Source organism: Nilaparvata lugens, chromosome 3 (assembly GCF_014356525.2).
Source record: "Nilaparvata lugens isolate BPH chromosome 3, ASM1435652v1, whole genome shotgun sequence".
NCBI classification, from domain to species: Eukaryota; Metazoa; Arthropoda; class Insecta; order Hemiptera; family Delphacidae; genus Nilaparvata; species Nilaparvata lugens.
Window position 1 is genome coordinate 78,069,639 of NC_052506.1, and position 18,468 is coordinate 78,088,106.

General features: G+C 34.2%; 1 protein-coding gene across 2 annotated transcripts in view; it reads left to right on the forward strand.

Moving 5' to 3' along the window:
* LOC111045445 overlaps window positions 1-18,468 on the forward strand; it is a 97,917-nt gene that overhangs the window by 43,004 nt on the left and 36,445 nt on the right. For both annotated transcript variants that reach the window (XM_039424703.1, XM_039424704.1), the window contains 3 exons: window positions 10,443-10,674; window positions 13,753-13,842; window positions 17,559-17,760. In XM_039424703.1, coding sequence (XP_039280637.1) covers window positions 10,443-10,674; window positions 13,753-13,842; window positions 17,559-17,760 — 524 coding nt within the window. The remainder of the gene's footprint in view (window positions 1-10,442; window positions 10,675-13,752; window positions 13,843-17,558; window positions 17,761-18,468) is intronic.

The window sequence follows — 18,468 nt, forward strand, 5'->3', positions numbered from 1 at the left end:
AATTTGAATACTTGCATCACTTTTTAACTCTCTGATACTCTCTTCCTACATTTTTGCTGTTTCACAGCGTCGTGTGTTATTAAATTGAATGTGAATAGTTAACCTATGCAGGGTAGCTCTGTAACCTCCTCTCACTTTAATTGCATTACTGTAACCATCCACAGCCGATGCATACAGTAATACCTGTTTACCACTCTCTGTAGAAGTGCACTTGTTTCTTTTTTCAAATAAATTTCTCCTCGTCTAGCCACTTTTACTTTCTGTGCCCCCGGGCAACTTCGTGAGAGGTCGATTCCTTTTATTAGCCTTCAACTCTGATGGGATGTTCTTGTAAACTTCCTGGTGAGTTTGTCTCGCTTCCGCCAAAGGGTCGAAACATATTAATATGATTACAAAATGTGATAAATGATAATAAGAGGTGTATATTTGAAATTGGACCTTTAATTTTGAAAAACTGTATTATACAGAGTGATTCACATAAGGTGTAACAAAAGGTACGGTAACTTGTTAACCGTTTATTTTACAGAGAACTTTAAATTCGCAACTTCCCTTCTTTTTTCGTGAAATATTTATTTTTTTTTTTTGAAAATTTACGACATGCCATTTTAAATTGAAAATATTTTTTTTTACGACATGCTATTTCAAATTGAAAATTTGGCCGCCATCTTCCAAAATGGAGGACAACTTTATTTATTTGAATGGCAACCCCCATTCTTTATGAAATTTTTGGATTCTACGTAAAATTCAAAGACATTATTTTTTACTCTTGTCATTTTTTGATAAACTCAGCCGTTTAGGATGTACAGACATAATAAGCCACACATAATCATATGAATAATTTATGGATATTGCATTACTGGCCTATTATGGCTGTACATCCCAAACGGTTAGGTTTATAAAAAAAAATGACACGAGTAAAAATGTCTTGAAATTCTATGTAGAATCCAAAAATATCATAAAAAATGGGTGTTGCTATTTTAAAGAATAAATTTGTCCTCCATTTTGGAAGATGGGGGCCAAATTTTCAATTTAAAATGGCATGTCGTAAAATGTTACAAAAAAGAAGGAGAGTTGCACATTTAAAGTTCTCTGTAAAATCAACGGTTAACAAGTTACCTATTGTTACACCTTATGTGAATCAACCTGTATATTAGAACAGTTGTAAATTTAGGATATTAGTTTGAACTAGGAATTCTTCAACTACGCATAATTCCACGATTACTCATTTTTCGGTTACATTGCTTTATCTAGAAATGCTCACTAGACTAACTAGACTCACTAGGCTACTTGTCTCCTCGTATTGCCTTTTTCGGCCTGAAGTGTGCTTCCACATATCATCCCACAGACTGATCGAATTCGGTTAGGTTCACCTGCAGTGAGGTCCACGTTATAATGACAGTGGAGACGCAGCGTTGCCGATTCTCTGCCTTGTCACTGCCTTCTATAATGGATAGCTGTTACCGGTATACTTGATGTAATATAAACTGTTCATTTTTGTTTGAAATAATCAATTATATTTTATTCGTAAAGGAAAATCATTTTCCAATAATTAAATAATTCATTTTTATAATATTTTGTCAATTATTGTTGATTTGAGTTGTTTTGTCAATTGTTGAAACACGATCTGGCAACATTGCAAAGTTAGAAAAGGATAGCGCTATCTGCTTTGTCGAATGATAGACAAGGATAACAACACCATTGTCAATCGGATACTGCCATTATAACGTGGACCTCAATATAGTGAGCTCGGCTCTGACTTTGCATTAATGACTGTTAAATTAAGTACAATGCTAGGCTGATTGGCTTCTTCAGTATAATCCGATTTTATCTACTATATTTAAGTCATTTATTCAATAACTTATAGATGAGAATTATATGTGTTAACTTTGCGTTCTGTACGAAAACTGATAGTTGACCGAACGTAATGAGGTCTATGTTTTAACTAGGATTTCCTTTTGTCTGTCTGTATGTAACGCAATTACGGCCAAATGCGTTGATAGAATTCGATGAGATTTGACAGGAATATTCCTTTTTCGCCACACTGCACAGAAAGCAGCTGTTTTCCAGTCCCTACGTAGATCTGAAAGACATTGTTTGCAGACGACTCTCGTCTGACGTCAGAACAGATTTCTTTCCGGCCTAGGCCGGAAAGATTACCCTTTCCAGCCGCTAACATGGAACTAAGAAAGGTGATCAAAAAACAGCTGTTCAAAAAACTTTTCATTATTCAATAATTAAAACATTTATAATAATATCATCTTATTGTCATTTGAAAGAATAAAAAAGTATAAACTCAACCTCCCACATAATTGAACATCATCTTTTAGGTTATTTAGACAAATCAGAATAAAAAATAAAAATACTTGGACAATTTCCTGATATTCAGATTACCTCAGATTTGCTAGAGCTATCACCTTCCACTTTTGCTTTCGGAAGTGCTTAGTAAACAACTATTCTCATATATATTGTTTATTTTTGTGTGTGGCGAAAAATAGCGTTCGCACCACGGGCAAAAATGTTTTTCCGGCTCTCAATCTTTTCTAGTCCTCAGCCTACGGCCTCGGACTTCAAAACCGATTTCGAGCCGGAAAAATCTCATTTTCTGCTCTAGGTGCGAAATATACTATTTCAACTGCGCGTCGATGTATACACAAGGTTTTTTTGAAATTTTGCATTTTAAGGATAATATGAAAAGAGAAGGAATTCCTCCAAACTCCGATATCACTATATATAATCATCTACTCTGATGATAAGATTAAACAGACTATAGATCTATTCATAATCAATCAGCTGCCAACTGATTACACAGATGTCTAGAGAAGCCAGTCTATTTCTGTATTTCTATAAGGTCTATAGTTTCAATCAAATATCAAAATTTTGTTTTGCAGTCATGGTATTATTATGCGTCCATCAGTATCAATATTCTCACATTTGAAAAAACTAATTTATTTGGTGATTAAAAATAATCAAATTAACTGATAGTCCAGGCAATAAATGCTCAAAAAAGGGTATAGAGGGAAAAGTTGGGAAGACAATTTTTGACCACGCAGTTCTGTTCATGGTAGTAAGGAGGTAAACATATCAAAAGTCCCCACCCTTGTGCTAAGGGGGTGGGGGTGGTTTAAAGTTACCATTTTTTGGTTTCTTGCATAAAACTCAAAAACTATGTATCCTAAGGACTTGACTGTCATATAACAAATTAAAGCTTACATAATTTCCTAAAATATTCATTCCATAACTTTTTTTATATCTCCTCTAGTCTTCGAGAGATATCCGCTCTTGAAAGTGTGACATTTTTGAAAAAACACGTTTGCCATCAATTTTTTCTGTTTTTGCTCTCATTACTTTTTTGAAATCGATGGGAAAAATCCAAGCTGATTATGAGCTTATGAAGCATTGAATTCTCTTCAATTTGATGCATAATTTCACACTTTTACGAATTTCCCTACAACTTTTGCAGCAGCTTTAGTGTTGAGTGTGAAATATTCATTTTTGCAACAATAGACCAATTGACAAAGGATATGTATATTATACAGAAATTGTTCGCTTAATAAAATAGGATATTCTGCTCAATCCAATATTCTATTCTTTTAAGTAAATTACATGTGCTTAAGCCAATTCTTTCCTATATTATATTACGTATATAGATTTATTCAGAAGAGTTTAGAAATAAATTCAAGCTTGTTCTGTCACTGCAGATTATGCTGTAAAACTGATCAAAAGTACGCTTGACTGATTTCCTCGGTCTGCCTGAAGACTGAAAGCTACAGTGAAATTTCGCTGGTTTTATGTTGGTGTTCCGTAGCTTGTAACTGTTTGTTTACTATAAAAAACGTGAATATTTCGTTGGTGATAGGAGTGTAGTGTATGTGGCAGCCTACATGACGTAGAATGCGTGGTGAATATGCGTGGTAGGAAATAACGGATAGAAATATTATATCAGTGTACAAAGGCGTACAGAACTGAACCTATTACAGAATACTAATGTGAATTCAATTATTTTCTACCTCTAATATGATAAAGGAAAGAATATTGGTTTATAAACGTACGGGATAGGATATTCACGAATGACACATCATGACGTCTCAACTACTGGACTGATTAACTTGAAATTTCGCATGTAGATTCTTGATTTACCGAGGTTGGTTATAGGCATTTTTGAATTCTTCAATACCGTACTTTATTAGTGGAATGGAATAGTAATATAATGTTGTTTAATTGATTATATTTTACTAGTAGTTCTGTGAACAGTAGACCGCGCGCTCAGTAAGTTACATTGACCTGTTGTTATGTTTTCTCAAAAATTAATAAATAATTTATCAATTTAAAATGTCCAGAAAAATCTCAAATAAACTTACAGCTTTCTGTCCTATCTTACCGTGACGTGTCGTCCCGGAATGTGAGTGTGAGCGCTGTTATCAGGTCTGGCTGAGAACATTCTGTATTGTCGTGTTGTCGGTGTGTTGAAATTAACAGAATAAATGCTGATTTCCTACAAACTTCATTTCTCACTTTTCATGATTTTAGAAATCAATTTCTTTTCAATAATATTTGTTGCAATATTAATCATCAGATTAAAAAAGAAAAATGTAAAAAAATGTTTCCTATCAATAACTCTAAACTAGAATCAGTAGACGTATAGAATCAGCGTATGAAGGAGGCTCCTTTTTCCTTGTATATTATCCTTGAAATGCAAAATTTCCAAGAACCTTTTATATTCGACGACGCGCAATTTGAAAATGAACATACCTGTTAAATTTCATGAAAATCTATTACCGTGTTTCGCCGTAAATGCGCAACATATAAACATTTAAACATTAGGGCTGTGCAAAGGCTAAAAATTAACTTTTTACTGGTGATATTTTTCAAAGTTTTTCGATTTGTACATCATCAAGCTATCAAAATGAAAAAGTTTTCTCAGGAAAACATTTTTTTTCCGATCATTACTTTTTGTGCTATGAGCGCCTAAAGTTTAAATTTTTAGGACAGAACATTTAGAATAATTCGGTAAGAGATAAATCCATGAGATCTAGAGGATAGATTCTTCATGATATTGGTGATATATTAAAACAAAAGTTTTCTGAAAATATCAATTTTTGAGAAAGTTATTTACTAAAAATAACAAAAAATAACTTTTAGTTGAGTTATTTTTGGTAAATTGAATAACTTTCTTAAAAATCTATATTTTCTGAAAATGTTTATCTTACTACATCAACGATATCATGAAAAATTTAGCCTCTAAATCTTATGGATTTATCTCTTACCGAATTTGAAATGTTCTGTCCCAAAAATGTAAACTTTGGGCGCTCATATCTCAAAAAGTATTGATCGTAAAAAGAAATGTTCTCCTGAGAAAACTTCTTCATTTTGATAGCTTGGTAGTATACAAATCGAAAAACTTTGAAAAATATCACCAGTAGAAAGTTAATTTTTAGCCTTAAAAGAAATGCCAAACCGTCGACTTGAATCTTAGACCTCACTTCGCTCGGTCAACTATGTATTTATATTGAAATTGATACAATGTCATACAAAGTATGAAATATAATATATTTTGAATAATTATATTAATCTATTTGCTTTGAGACCAAATCGACACTGCAATTACATAACTTATTGCAAGAATATTGTATGACTCTGTGAAGGTTACCTTGTATTTGTTTTCAACTTCTTTGTAGTTCCAACTCAGTACAAGCTGTTTTTATTTTATTCGACACGGCTTGTGTTTTGTTGTGTTTATTATTTTTATTATTATGTAGTCTTACTAGTGCTCAACATGTTTAAATTGTGTAAGTGATATTTGTATCAAACAATTCGATGATATTTGATATCTTGTCGCATTTAGTTCATGCTCTAGAGATCATTTTTTACAACATTAAATTCATGCACTAGAGGTTTTGCACATAATGTAATTGAATACAGTTGTTTGTCTGTCATGCTACATGCAATTGGTCTGTTTTTTCTTAGTCGAAACTTAATTAGAAATAGATGGAAATTACTCAGATATTGCATTTGTTCAAATGCTAATGAATTAATAATTAATATCGGGGCACCGAGCTTCGCTCGTTATTTTCATTTATTTACTAGCAGGTAACCCGTGCTTCGCAAGGGTCTATTTTAAAACTTGACGTAATGAAATCCAGAAGAATTGAAAATAGGCCTATAAGAATCCTCCTCGGTTGATTAAGAATTTATAACCTGCATTTCAAGTAAATCAGTCCAGTAGTTCAGACGTGATGATGCGTCAAACATAATTTCCCTATCCTCTACACGTGTATACGTCTTTAAGCCAGTTCTTTCCTCTATTATAGTATAGAAGATGATAGATAGATGGATATATCATCCATTTATCTATCATCTTCTATACTATAATAAAGGAAATGAATGAGAATAAATTTTGAAAGGTTTGAGATATCAATGTGCGGTTTTCACCATAACTTTTCTCTGGAAATCCTATCATATGACCACCTTTCAATTAAAAGAAGAAGTTGAATTCAGAGTGGTGGTTCCAAAATGGCGGAAAAAATTTGGGTGTGACGGAAAACCTGTTTTTATCATTCGAAAAGGATCCCTAATCTTACCTATCTTCTAATTACCCTTTTAAGAGAAATGTTCTGAACTGAAAACTTGATGTAATCAAATATTGAAGAATTTAAAATAGGTTTGTAACCATCCCCGGTTAAGCAAGAATCTATATGCAAAATTTCAAGTTAATCAGTCCAGTAGTTCAGACGTGATGATGCGTCAAACATTATTTTCCTATACTACTTTACACCTGTATACCTGTATAATAATATTTTTTAATTCCACCATATGATTTGGTGATTTTTTTATGAAATCGTATGTACTATTAATGAATTTTGAACATTAATTATGAAAAATCTAGAAGGAAAATTGAAATTTGGGCTTCCAGGTGCACGAGATTGATATTTTTAGAATCTATGTTCAAAATTTGGAGATCTAAATCATTCCCGTTTTTCCAGTATGCCATCCACAAGTTGATGAAGTTTTGATGCGAACAAACGAACACACGAACAAACACAACCCTACTCTCTCTTATTATACAGATAAACAGAACACAATTCTCTAAAATGATCGTGTTCATATTGCACAGCTGGCTATATGTCATCTTATGAATTTCGGGGATGCGATATTTTGATTTTTCACATACTCACTCGCTCACTCACTTTTTAATATCCACAGCTGTTTCAGCCAAGGATGAATTATCCTTTTAATGTCGTTCAGCGAGTTTTCACAAGGATGAGACCTAGTGCAATCGAATCTTTATATCATGAACCTTCTATGTTCCAAATTTCGTGAAAATCGTTAGAGCCGTTTTCGAGATCCGTTAAACATAAATAACCAGATATATAAATACAGAAATTGCACGTTTAATATAATATTTGTTCAAATGCTAATGAATTAATAATTATTATTAAACGAAAATCCGAATTAAATGCTGTAAATCACCTATTCGTAGTAGCAAAAGTCTTCGGGGTGATTTACAGCATTTTATTGAGATCTTCGTTTAATAATAATTATTATTTAGGAACTCTTTGCTCTTTTAGTGCGACTAGCTTACTTGAAACTAGCTTAACATTAACTATACTTGGGAGTGTAGAATGTATTACTATGGAGAAAATATAGCCCAAGTACGGGTATCTCATGGTATAGGGCATTCATGTTGCAATTTTCACAGTTAACTCAAACCGATAGTCTCAGTAGTTGTTTTGGGTGAAGCTATGTGACGCTGGTAGTCTCTCATACTGTGCAGTTCTTACACTCTCACCCCGACAACACAGTAATAATAGACAGTAGTCGACAGTAATCGGCTTGAGTTAACAAAAATCGGGTTGAAATTCGGAACATGAAAGACCTATTCCATGGGATATCTTCTTATGCTATCTTTTCTCTATAAATAAATAGATTACTCCACAAGAAAGCTATATTGGAATTTGTTAATCTATTCGCTGTACATGCAAGAGAGGGTATATATTTAACAAACATTTTTTAAATACACAATTAAGTTAATTTTAAATGATTGACAAGTCTATATTCCCCTTCGAGAGGAGGTCAGTGGCTGCTAGATTATCTATATATCTAATAATTAGTGCCGTTTGCACAAAAAGCCGGTCAAGTTTTAATCGTGATTAATTCCATGGGAGCCAATCAGAGAAGCCGTCTTATCAAAAAGGCCTTCTCTGATTGGTTCTCGTGAAATTAATCACGGTTAAAATTTAACCGGCTTTTGTGCAACCGGGCCTCAGTTGTCATAGAATAGAAAGTAAAGTGAATAAATTGAGTTTTTGAAACAATGTGCCGTGTGAGAAAATAATTATTAATGAGTTTATCAGCCTTTCAACACACTGAGTGTGACCTCTATTATGCATAGATTGGTCTCATTGTATGGCAAAACTTGACAACAATTGGCCCAATAATACGTTTGGCATTGGGGCTTCACGTGATTACTGAACCCTCAACTAAAATGGCGGAAACTGAAGTGCATTATTTAATTAGGAAGTATTAATTTTGTCGTTTATAGAGCCTACTTTGTTGCGATATTTTATTCTCACGATTTAAGTCATTGGAAATTCTTCTTCCTTATAAGTCAGTTTTAATTACTTCCACTGTACTTTTATCTTATTCTATAACAAACATAACTAGTAGTTCTCTGAACAGTAGACCTCGCCAAACCATAAGCACATCCACACTGATACACTGACTATTTATTTGATCAGATCATGCTTACACAAGATTTAATTATCATATAACGCTTTCCGGAATTTAGCGCGAGAAAACCAGAAGACATCTAGGCGCCCAGACAAGCTGTTATAAAATATTCTTTGCATCCTATTCAATAGTGCATAAAAATTGCATTCAATGAGGCATGCAATTTATAGTCTACACAGCAAGCTGCTAATTTTTTACCAAGTTACATTGAGATATTGTGTATTATACATGCTTTGCGTCATAGCATGTAATTAAATTTATAGTCAACTCGACAGCTGATTTATAATGAATAATTCTATAGTCTGATTTTCACTCCAATATTGACGTATGAAGGAGGCTCCTTTTTCCTTTTATATTATCCTTGAAATGCAAAATTTCCAAAAACCATGTATATACGTCGACGCGCAATTTAAAAAGGAACATACCTGTCAAATTTCATGAAAATATGAAAATCTATTACCGCGTTTCGCCGTAAATGCGCAACATATAAACATATAAACATTTAAACATTCAAACAATTAAACATTAAGAGAAATGCCAAACCGTCGACTTGAATCTTAAACCTCACTTCGCTCGGTCAATAATACAGTGGTTTCTTAATAAGTATTTGCTAAAATCAAAGATAAAGGATAAAATAAGTAGATATTTCGGACTATGTGTAACCTTATCTAAATTTTGGAGAGGAATAGCACAAGGTTACCCTATTTTTCCTCTCCCTATCATTTCGATGATGTACTTATTGTATGATGAATAAAGAATATGATGGATATCCCATGGTTTAGGTAGTTTATGTTCCAAATTTCAAGCCGATTTCTTGTTAACTGAAGCTGATTATAGTCGACTATTGTCTATTATTACTGTTTTCGCTAGGAGATAGTGTAAGAACGGCACAGTATGAGAGACTACCAGCGTTACATAGCTTCATGAAAAATAACCACTATGACTATTGGCTTGAGTTCATATTGAAAATTGGAACATAAACGTCCTATACCATGGGATATCTTCTTATGCTATCTTTTATCTATGGTATTAGCTAAATGCAATAGAATTCCACAATTTTATATAGCACCACTTTTAAATATGTTAACATGAAAATATAAATTATTTTAGAATAGAATTTCATTTCAATTTTCTACATCGGTGCAAATTTCTTAAACATTCATGTTACAAACTTCGTTTAAGTCTTCATTTTTCGCTTTTTTTCAAAGGTTTGTAATCTAGAGGAGCATGATTTTATAGACGAGAATATTGTTGTGCTGTTTCCTTATTCAGAAAAAACCGACCACAATAACCGATGTAATCTAATGCTCTGGGAATAACTCTTGATTCTTTTCTAGGGCATCGCCTCAATAATACGATAAATGAGAAAAATGTAGATGTAGATAATCTCAAGTCTCTTGTGCTTATGATATGTTTCAATAATATTTATATAACATTGAAATTTGGAACATAAACGCCCCATACCAAGGGATATCTTCTTTACTTCTTATGTTATATTTCCTCTATCACCATAAATGATTCATTATCAACTTAATATGATACAGTATCATCTTAACTTGATACACAACACCATAATTTGATGCAAATGCTTCTCTCTATACCATTTTATTTTAATGATTGGTATTGAATGATTCAAATAATAATGAGAATGTTTGCAATTGAATTATTCAAAGAATGAGAAAACCTAATTGTGTGATTGTCTTTTTTTTGTGTAGATTCACGGAGAGTGGCGGCGCTGGTCAAGCAGTTGTGCTGACCCTTGTGGACTCGGCCAGTAAGGAGCTGGAGCAGCAGGCCACTAGGCTACTGGCGGCCAGTGCGGAGGCGGCCAATGTGACGTCATCGGTCACCGTGCCACTGCCCAGCGAGAGTGACGAGCCGCCAGTACAGGCCGCCAATCAGAGCGCACCTGACGATCTGTATGTGGTGCGCGCTGAACCTAAACAGGTGACTATAGTGAGGTTCACGTTATAATGACAGTGTTTGATTAGTAATGTATTGCTATCCTTGTCTTTCATTCAACAAAGCGGATAGCTGAAACCTGACCTTATTTCAATAACTTTTTTAATTTATTTGAATCGGTCTGAAGAGAAAGGGAACATGTCAAAAATCAGAATTTTTCAGGGGAGAGAAAAAACTGAATACAGATAAAAGTATTAAACATTTCAAGATTGTTTTTTGTCATTAGACTAAAAAGTAGCAAACAACACAAATATGAATAATCAATACAAATGAAGGCTAGAAGAAATGTTGGAAGAGAGGCTAGAAAGCTGGAGGAAGACTTTGGAGGAAAGGGGACTGAAAATCAGCCGATCAAAAACAGAGTACATAGTATTGGGAAACAATGGTGGGATACCCTTACAGCTTGAAGAAAACCAACTCCAACCAGTTGCAAGTTTTAAGTACCTGGGTTTAAGTGTACAGAGAGATGGAGGGCTTGATGTGGAAATACAGCATAGAATAAATTGTGGATGGATGAACTGGAGAAAAATGAGAGGTGTTCTTTGTGATAAGAAAGTGAATTGTCAAATGAAGGGAAAAGTGTATAGATCAGTTGTGAGGCCAGCCATGCTGTATGGAACAGAAACATGGCCCATTTCAAAGAAACAGGAACGAAAGATGGAAGTGACTGAGATGAGAATGTTAAGATGGATGTGTGGTGTTACAAGAAGAGATAAAATAAGAAATGAATTGATCCGAGGCACTGTAAAAGTTGGACCACTGGGAAAGAAAATGCAGGAGACAAGGATGAGGTGGTTTGGGCATGTACAGCGACGGGAGGAGGATTATGTTGGACAGGATTTGGGTTTGGATGGTGTGAGAGGACGAGGTAGACCTAGGATGAGGTGGGGAGATAGAATAGCGGCTGACTTATGGGAGAGTGGTTGGAGGAGAGAGCAAGCATTGGATAGGGCTTTGTGGAGAGGCAGACTAAGAGGAAGGAATGCCGACCCCATTTAAATGGGATAAGGCACAGCCAAAGAAGAAGAAGAATACAAATAACATCAATGAACACAAATAACATTAATCAACACAAATAGAATTAATAAAAATAGTCACTTTACAATTGAATCGGTCTGAAGAGAAAGGGAACATGTCAAAAATCATAATTTTTTAGGGGAGAGAAAAAACTGAATACAGATGAAAGTATTGATAATTTAGAGATTGTTTTTCGTCATTAGGGTGCAAACTCTTTTAAGACAACAATTTTAATCCAGTTTAAGCACTTATATAAGATTCACCTCTTAAAATTGAGTTTCTGTTAACTTCCTTTTACTCATGATGATATTATAAATTATCACTCTTCAACTTTTACAATAAACACTTCAACCGAAAGCAATCTAACCTTAAAACAATGCATGAATCAAAGGTAACCTAACAATAGCATAAAAATTACAACTGACAAACAGTTGATTTTCGAATGTTCGGCGTTGAAAGGGAACATGTATGTCATGACTAGTTCCCTTTCACTCCAGTACAGCAAAAATACGATATCTGTTTCTCGTATAAAGAGAATGCTGACATGTTCCCTTTCAACTCCAATCTATGTATCCCACAGTAAACAACTCATTTCAAAATCCATAAAAATATTTAAAATTTTAACATGTTCCCTTTCTCCTCAGTCCGATTCATTTATTTATTCGATACAGACATAGAAAGGCTCCCGGACAAATTCCAGTACGAGCCTTAATCACATTTTACCTTAAAATGATTTACCTTTACTTGATTTTGAGAACAGGACCTTCACCACATGTAATTTTTTTATATATTTGTTACACAATGTAAAACAAAGAGTAATTAATATAATTTGGATGTGAAGGTGGAAGCTTCGTCTTGAATTTAGGGCCCTTCAACCACATTTATTTGGTCATGCTAATACCTTTCTTTGAATTATTTTCATATAGTAATTATTTTTTAACGAAAATCTAATGTTAAATGCTGTAAACCACCCCGAATACTTCTGCTATTTATTAATTACATTCCACAATCAAAATATCAAATTAATGATTAGGAGAGAATGAACAGGGTGAACCTAAAACTGTTTCTCTCCCTATTGCAAACATTGACAACAGGGTCAACAGCTAGATTGAAATTCGATGAGAGCTACTATACAATAGTTATTTGTATAACTAGAGTGAAAAAGTACTGTTTTTTCTCCCTGAGGGAAAAATTTGAAGCCCGAGGCGAAGCCGAGTGCAACAAATTTCCTGAGGGAGAAAATAGTATATTTCGCACCTAGGGCCGAAAATGAGACTTTTCCGGCTCGAAATCGGTTTTCAAGTCCGAGGCCGTAGGTCGAGGACTAGAAAAGATTGAGAGCCGGAAAAACATTTTTCACTCGTGATGTACGCAACATTTTTCCTCCACCTACATTTTTATAAAAATTGCAAATAAAATAATTTTTAAAAACGTACGTGACCAAACAATGTGTTACAACCTAATCTAAAAATTAAACAGAAACAGCTGACTTGAAATCATAGTTCTTCGCCGACAGCGCTATTCGCTATCTGTCGGCAAAAGTTGTAACAACAATGGCCGCCACAGCTACGATGGAGCTCCTGTTTCAAATTTGATTAGTTAATGAGGAATATTCGTTGGCTGGTATTTTGAATAACATGGAATGAAAAAAATGTTATACATTTTTTTACTATAGTGATATGAAGTTTGTAATAATTTTAGCATACAAACATAAATTTCATATATTGATCAAATGTCTGGTTGAGGTATTGAATTTAGTTGGTTTAATGACTACTCTATATGCTTCCTCATCTGAGCTTAGACCGTCTAACCTATTTCAAATGTACGTTTTTGGAATAGAGATGCTTCCCATGTTATTTAAATGTAGTTACTTTACGCTCTAGGGAGTTTTCCTGTTTTTTCCTCCCGAGAGCGAAAAAGAGACACTTTAGTATTATGTTCCAGGGAGTAAAGTAAGCACTTTAGACAGGAGGTGGAGGAAAAAATTATTTTTATATACTTGTACAATGTGAAACAAATAAGAATAAATATAATGTGTATTTAAAGGTGGATGCAACTAGTCAACCAACGCCAGCAGCCTCGTCAACATCAGAACAACCGCCATTGGAGGGAGTAGCTGCCAGTGAAAAGACACAGGTACATCGTTCAAACTATATTTATTAAATAAAAAATACATGAAATGAATCCACAAAGATGTGACCCTTCTTAGTATGGTTGCTACACAGCAACAACTTTCTTCCGAAAGGCAGTCACAGACACATCGCTTTTTACTTTCCTTGCCCTATTACCATACGTTAGGAAAGTATTGCTTTCCGAAAAAAATTAAGGTACCCCAATTTCCAAATTTCTATACCTTTCAAGGGCCCCTGAGTCCAAAAAAGTGGTTTTTGTTTTTGGGTAATGGTATGTATGCATGTGTGTGTGTGTGTGTTGAAATTTGGAACTTAAGGTCCTTACAATATAAGGATACGACACGAACAATTTCGATCAAATGCAATTTGTCACCTGGTCATATGGGACATATATATGAATCATATATTTATCTCATATTGATCAGGATTTTAGAGTTTTAAATTGGAAAAGTTTAACGAACAGTGTTTTTGTCTTTGAACAACCTTTGTCATCGACAGAAAGATTGTTTATTTCATTTGTTGTCAAAATTAATGTAGCTTCTCTTTTGTTTTTAATAACAAACGTGCCGCTTGTGCGACAGATAAAAATATGTACTTGAAATGGCTTTCATGTTTGGCATTGACTGAGTTATATTTAATACCCAAAATTTTTCTTTTGGTGTGTGAGCTCGTTCGTTAGGACTGTGAGTAAAGTCCGGCTGTTCTGGCGAAGGGGATAGATTTTGCTCTTGTTTTATAATACAGTTTTCCTGTCGCAGTTCGGGCAGTTTAAAGAGAATTGTATTATTGAATAGGACGGGATCTGAACCCATTTCATTAGATCAGTTATTTTGATTTTTAATTAATAATTAACGCCGCGAAATACCAGTGGATGCCAAAGTGGGAAGCTATTTCAAAAAGGTAGGTGACTACTGAATCATTGTTCTTAAATTTTTCATAACCACAAACATTGAATCCTCATTAGCAGCAAGCGAGTGTTTCCCCATTAATTCATATCAAATATTGTTTTATAATCAAATTAATCTTGTTTTGTTCAAAGGTAATATGTTAAAGACTCATTAAAGTTCTAGTTATTCTGTTCATTTCTTGTATTCATAGTTCTTTTCCCCTTATATATTGGGTGTAGGCATATCTTGCTTACATATTTGGTAGAGGCATCTCCTGCCGTTCCATATCGTGGCTTACAAATTCAAGATGGCGGCTAAAATGGCGAAAATGTTGTCAAAAACAGGGGTTTTCGCAATTTTTTCGAAAACGGCTCCAACGATTTTGATACAATTCATACCTTAAATAGTCATTGATAAGCTCTATCAACTGCCACAAGTCCCATACCTATAAAAATTTCATGAGCTCCGCCCTATGTATGCAAAGTTTGATTTTAGATTCCCAATTATCAGGCTTCAGATACAATTTAAACAACAAAATTCAAGGGGAAAAGATTGAGCATGAGAATCTCTACAATTAATGTTCAGTAACATTCTCATCTAAAGTAATTGAAAATAAGCTCAAAATTCGAGAAAATGTGATTATTCAATTGCAAACTGTTGGCAACTGTTGATTCTATTAAATTATTTACTATGAAGATATAGCAGACCTCGTGTGTCTCCAGTATTATTGTCCTGTCACCAGCTGGCTTGGATCTTAGAATAGTAGACTTGAGATGCGCGTGAACACTAGCGTCATGTGATCAATTTTCATAACGGCAAGGAAAGTTGTGTGAGTGCGCCACACCAGAATTTTGGGTGTACGAGTTTTTGCCGTCCCTATAAATTCTAACATATTGAATGGGGCTTGACAAACACATTATCACGTCAAGTTATGTTCAATATAATAGCATTTGTTCAAAAAATCATTAGTCCAAAAATTGATGTGTATGTAACTAGACTAACAGTAAGAAAGTGACATTTCAGAAGTAAATTGAAACAGTATTGGAAAAAAATTGTAATTTAGATGTAAAATGGTCAAATTTTATGTAAATTTGATTTGGAGGCCAATGCAACTGGTTTCAATTTTATATCGTCCATGGTTATCAAAGTATTTTGGAAAAACGTGCACAATTCAATAAACTTCATGGAATATCCTAGAAGTTATTGCAATATCAAATCCAGTCAAGTTTTATTGTGAATGCACATTAAATAATCATAGTATATATTGAATGTCTCAATAACCATTGGCTGAACAATTTATCATTGACACCAATCTATATAATAAGAGAGAGTAGGGTTGTGTTTGTTCGCATCAAGAAATGTCAACTTGTGGATTGCATACAGGGAAAACCCCTGCCCCAAATATATGATGTATAATATATGAAAACCCCACCTCGAAGCCCAAATTTTGATTTTCCTTCTAGATTTTTCAGAATTAATGTTCGAATTTCATTCATGAGACATGAATACATAGGCAACCATATTGATGTAGCCTCGCCCTACATGGATACTTATCATGTGAGCACGGTTGTCAAGGTGACTGTTTTGGCAACGAACTGTCCATAAAAGGATAACAAGTGAGAGTTTTTATGATGAACGTTCCATATTAATGTAGTATTTTATTCTTATCTTTTTCATAAATGTAAACTTTTTATAAATAAAGTGTTAATTACAAAAGCACATTTACAATAATATTTTAATATAGAACTAAAATCTAGCTAGAGAGACAACCTCTTCGAAACAGATGGTTGAAATTGGCAACTTGATTGATAACCAGTTCCATTTTGTCAGGTTGGCATTATAGTTGAGGAAGGTTTCTAAAGAAAGTTTAGAGTTCTGCCACTTTTTTAGGTTAGCACAAAGTTGAAGAGCTTATCTATACTATAATAAAGAAAATAACTGGCTCATATACGTATGGGATAGGAAAATTATGTTTGACGCATCATCACGTCTCTACTACTGGACTAATTAACTTGAAATTTTCCTATAAACTCTCAATTGATTAACCGAGGATGGTTCTAGGCTTATTTCAAACTCTTCAACATTCTACTCGGTCAAGTTTTCAGTTTGTCAAGTTTTAAAATAGACCCTTGCGGAGCACGGGTTACCTGCTAGTATGTAATAAAATTGTCAAATTTAATTTGAAGTCTAATTCAACCGCTTCCGAGTTGGTATATTTAATGGTTATCGATATATTTCTAAAATGTTCACAATGAATTTCATGGAATATCCAAGAAGTTTTTGTTATTTTCTACCGTAACATAGAGAAAAGATAGCATAAGAAGATATCCCAAGGAATGGGTCATTTCTGTTGCAAATTTCAATCCAATTTTTTTAACTCAAGCCAATAACTGTCGACTACAATCTATTAATACTGCTTTGGCCGGGTGAGAGTGAAAGAACGGCACAGTATGAGAGACTACTGTTTGGTATGGACTGTTATGTTTGCAATCAATTATAAAAACACTTGTTTTATTAGAACACACTTTAATAAATCACATTATTCAAATCATTACAGATAATCAATTTCACATTACACATTACTATTCGAGTCAACCACCTTGACTAACAGACTGGCGCTCTGATGCCAGGTGCACCAACCCAACAACTATGAGCGTCACATAGCTTCACGAAAAAACCTACTAGGACTATCGGCTTGAGTTAACAGTGAAATTAAGAACATAAACGCCCTATACCATGGGATATCGTATTATGCTATCTTTTCTCTACGGTTATACTCTTTGCTTACTGCTATTATAAATAATTAATTTTTTCAATTGATTTTACTCGACAGGACACTGTGACTGAAGATGGCGGAGTCCCTACTAGTGAGAGTCAGCAGGGCGCGGCGAACAATGAGACTGGGGCAGATTTAGGGGCTGGGGCAGGGGCAGATTCAGGTGCAGGTACAGGGGCCGAGGGCAGTAGTCATGAGGAGATACCGTCCTTCAGTGAATGGGCGCAGAAACAGCTGGCTGAAGCCGAAAAGAAAAAATGTGAGTTGCTTTTTCAAACTTAAATTCATTCAATTTTGCTCTCATAATTTTTATAGCACCTATAGAGAGGTCCACGTTATAATGGAAGTGGAGAAAGATAGGAGAAAAACGTTGCCGATCCTCTGTCTTGTCAATGCTTTCTATAGACGGTAGCTGATATAGGCAGTACAGGTTTATTGTCTTTGAACAATCTTTGTCATCGACAGAAAGATTGTTTTTTTTATTTGTTGTCACTATTAACGTAGCTTCTTTTTGTTTCTAATAACAAACGTGCCGCCTGTGCGACAGATATAAATATGTACTTGAAATGGCTTTCATGTTTGGCATTGACTGAGTTTATATTAATACCCTAAATTTAGCTTTTTGGGCAGAGCTCGTTCGTTAGGACTATGAGTAAAGTCCGGCTGATCCAGTGAAAAAGGCTAGACTTCGTTTCGTATTATAATACAGTTATTCTGTCACAGATCGGGCAGTTTAAAAATAATTGTATTGTTAAGGGTGTGGGTTCTGAGCCTATTCATTGGTTCAGTTAATTTTTGTTCTTTTAAAATAATCACAAGTTCACAGTTAAGGAGAATGTTGAGTTTCTGCATGTTAATAACAAAGGCAGATCTTTGAATATTCTAGAGGCTTTAGAAATAACAAGAGTAATTAAGGAAAATCCCCAGTATAGTTTAAATGACCAGATTCATTTCAACCAGTACAACA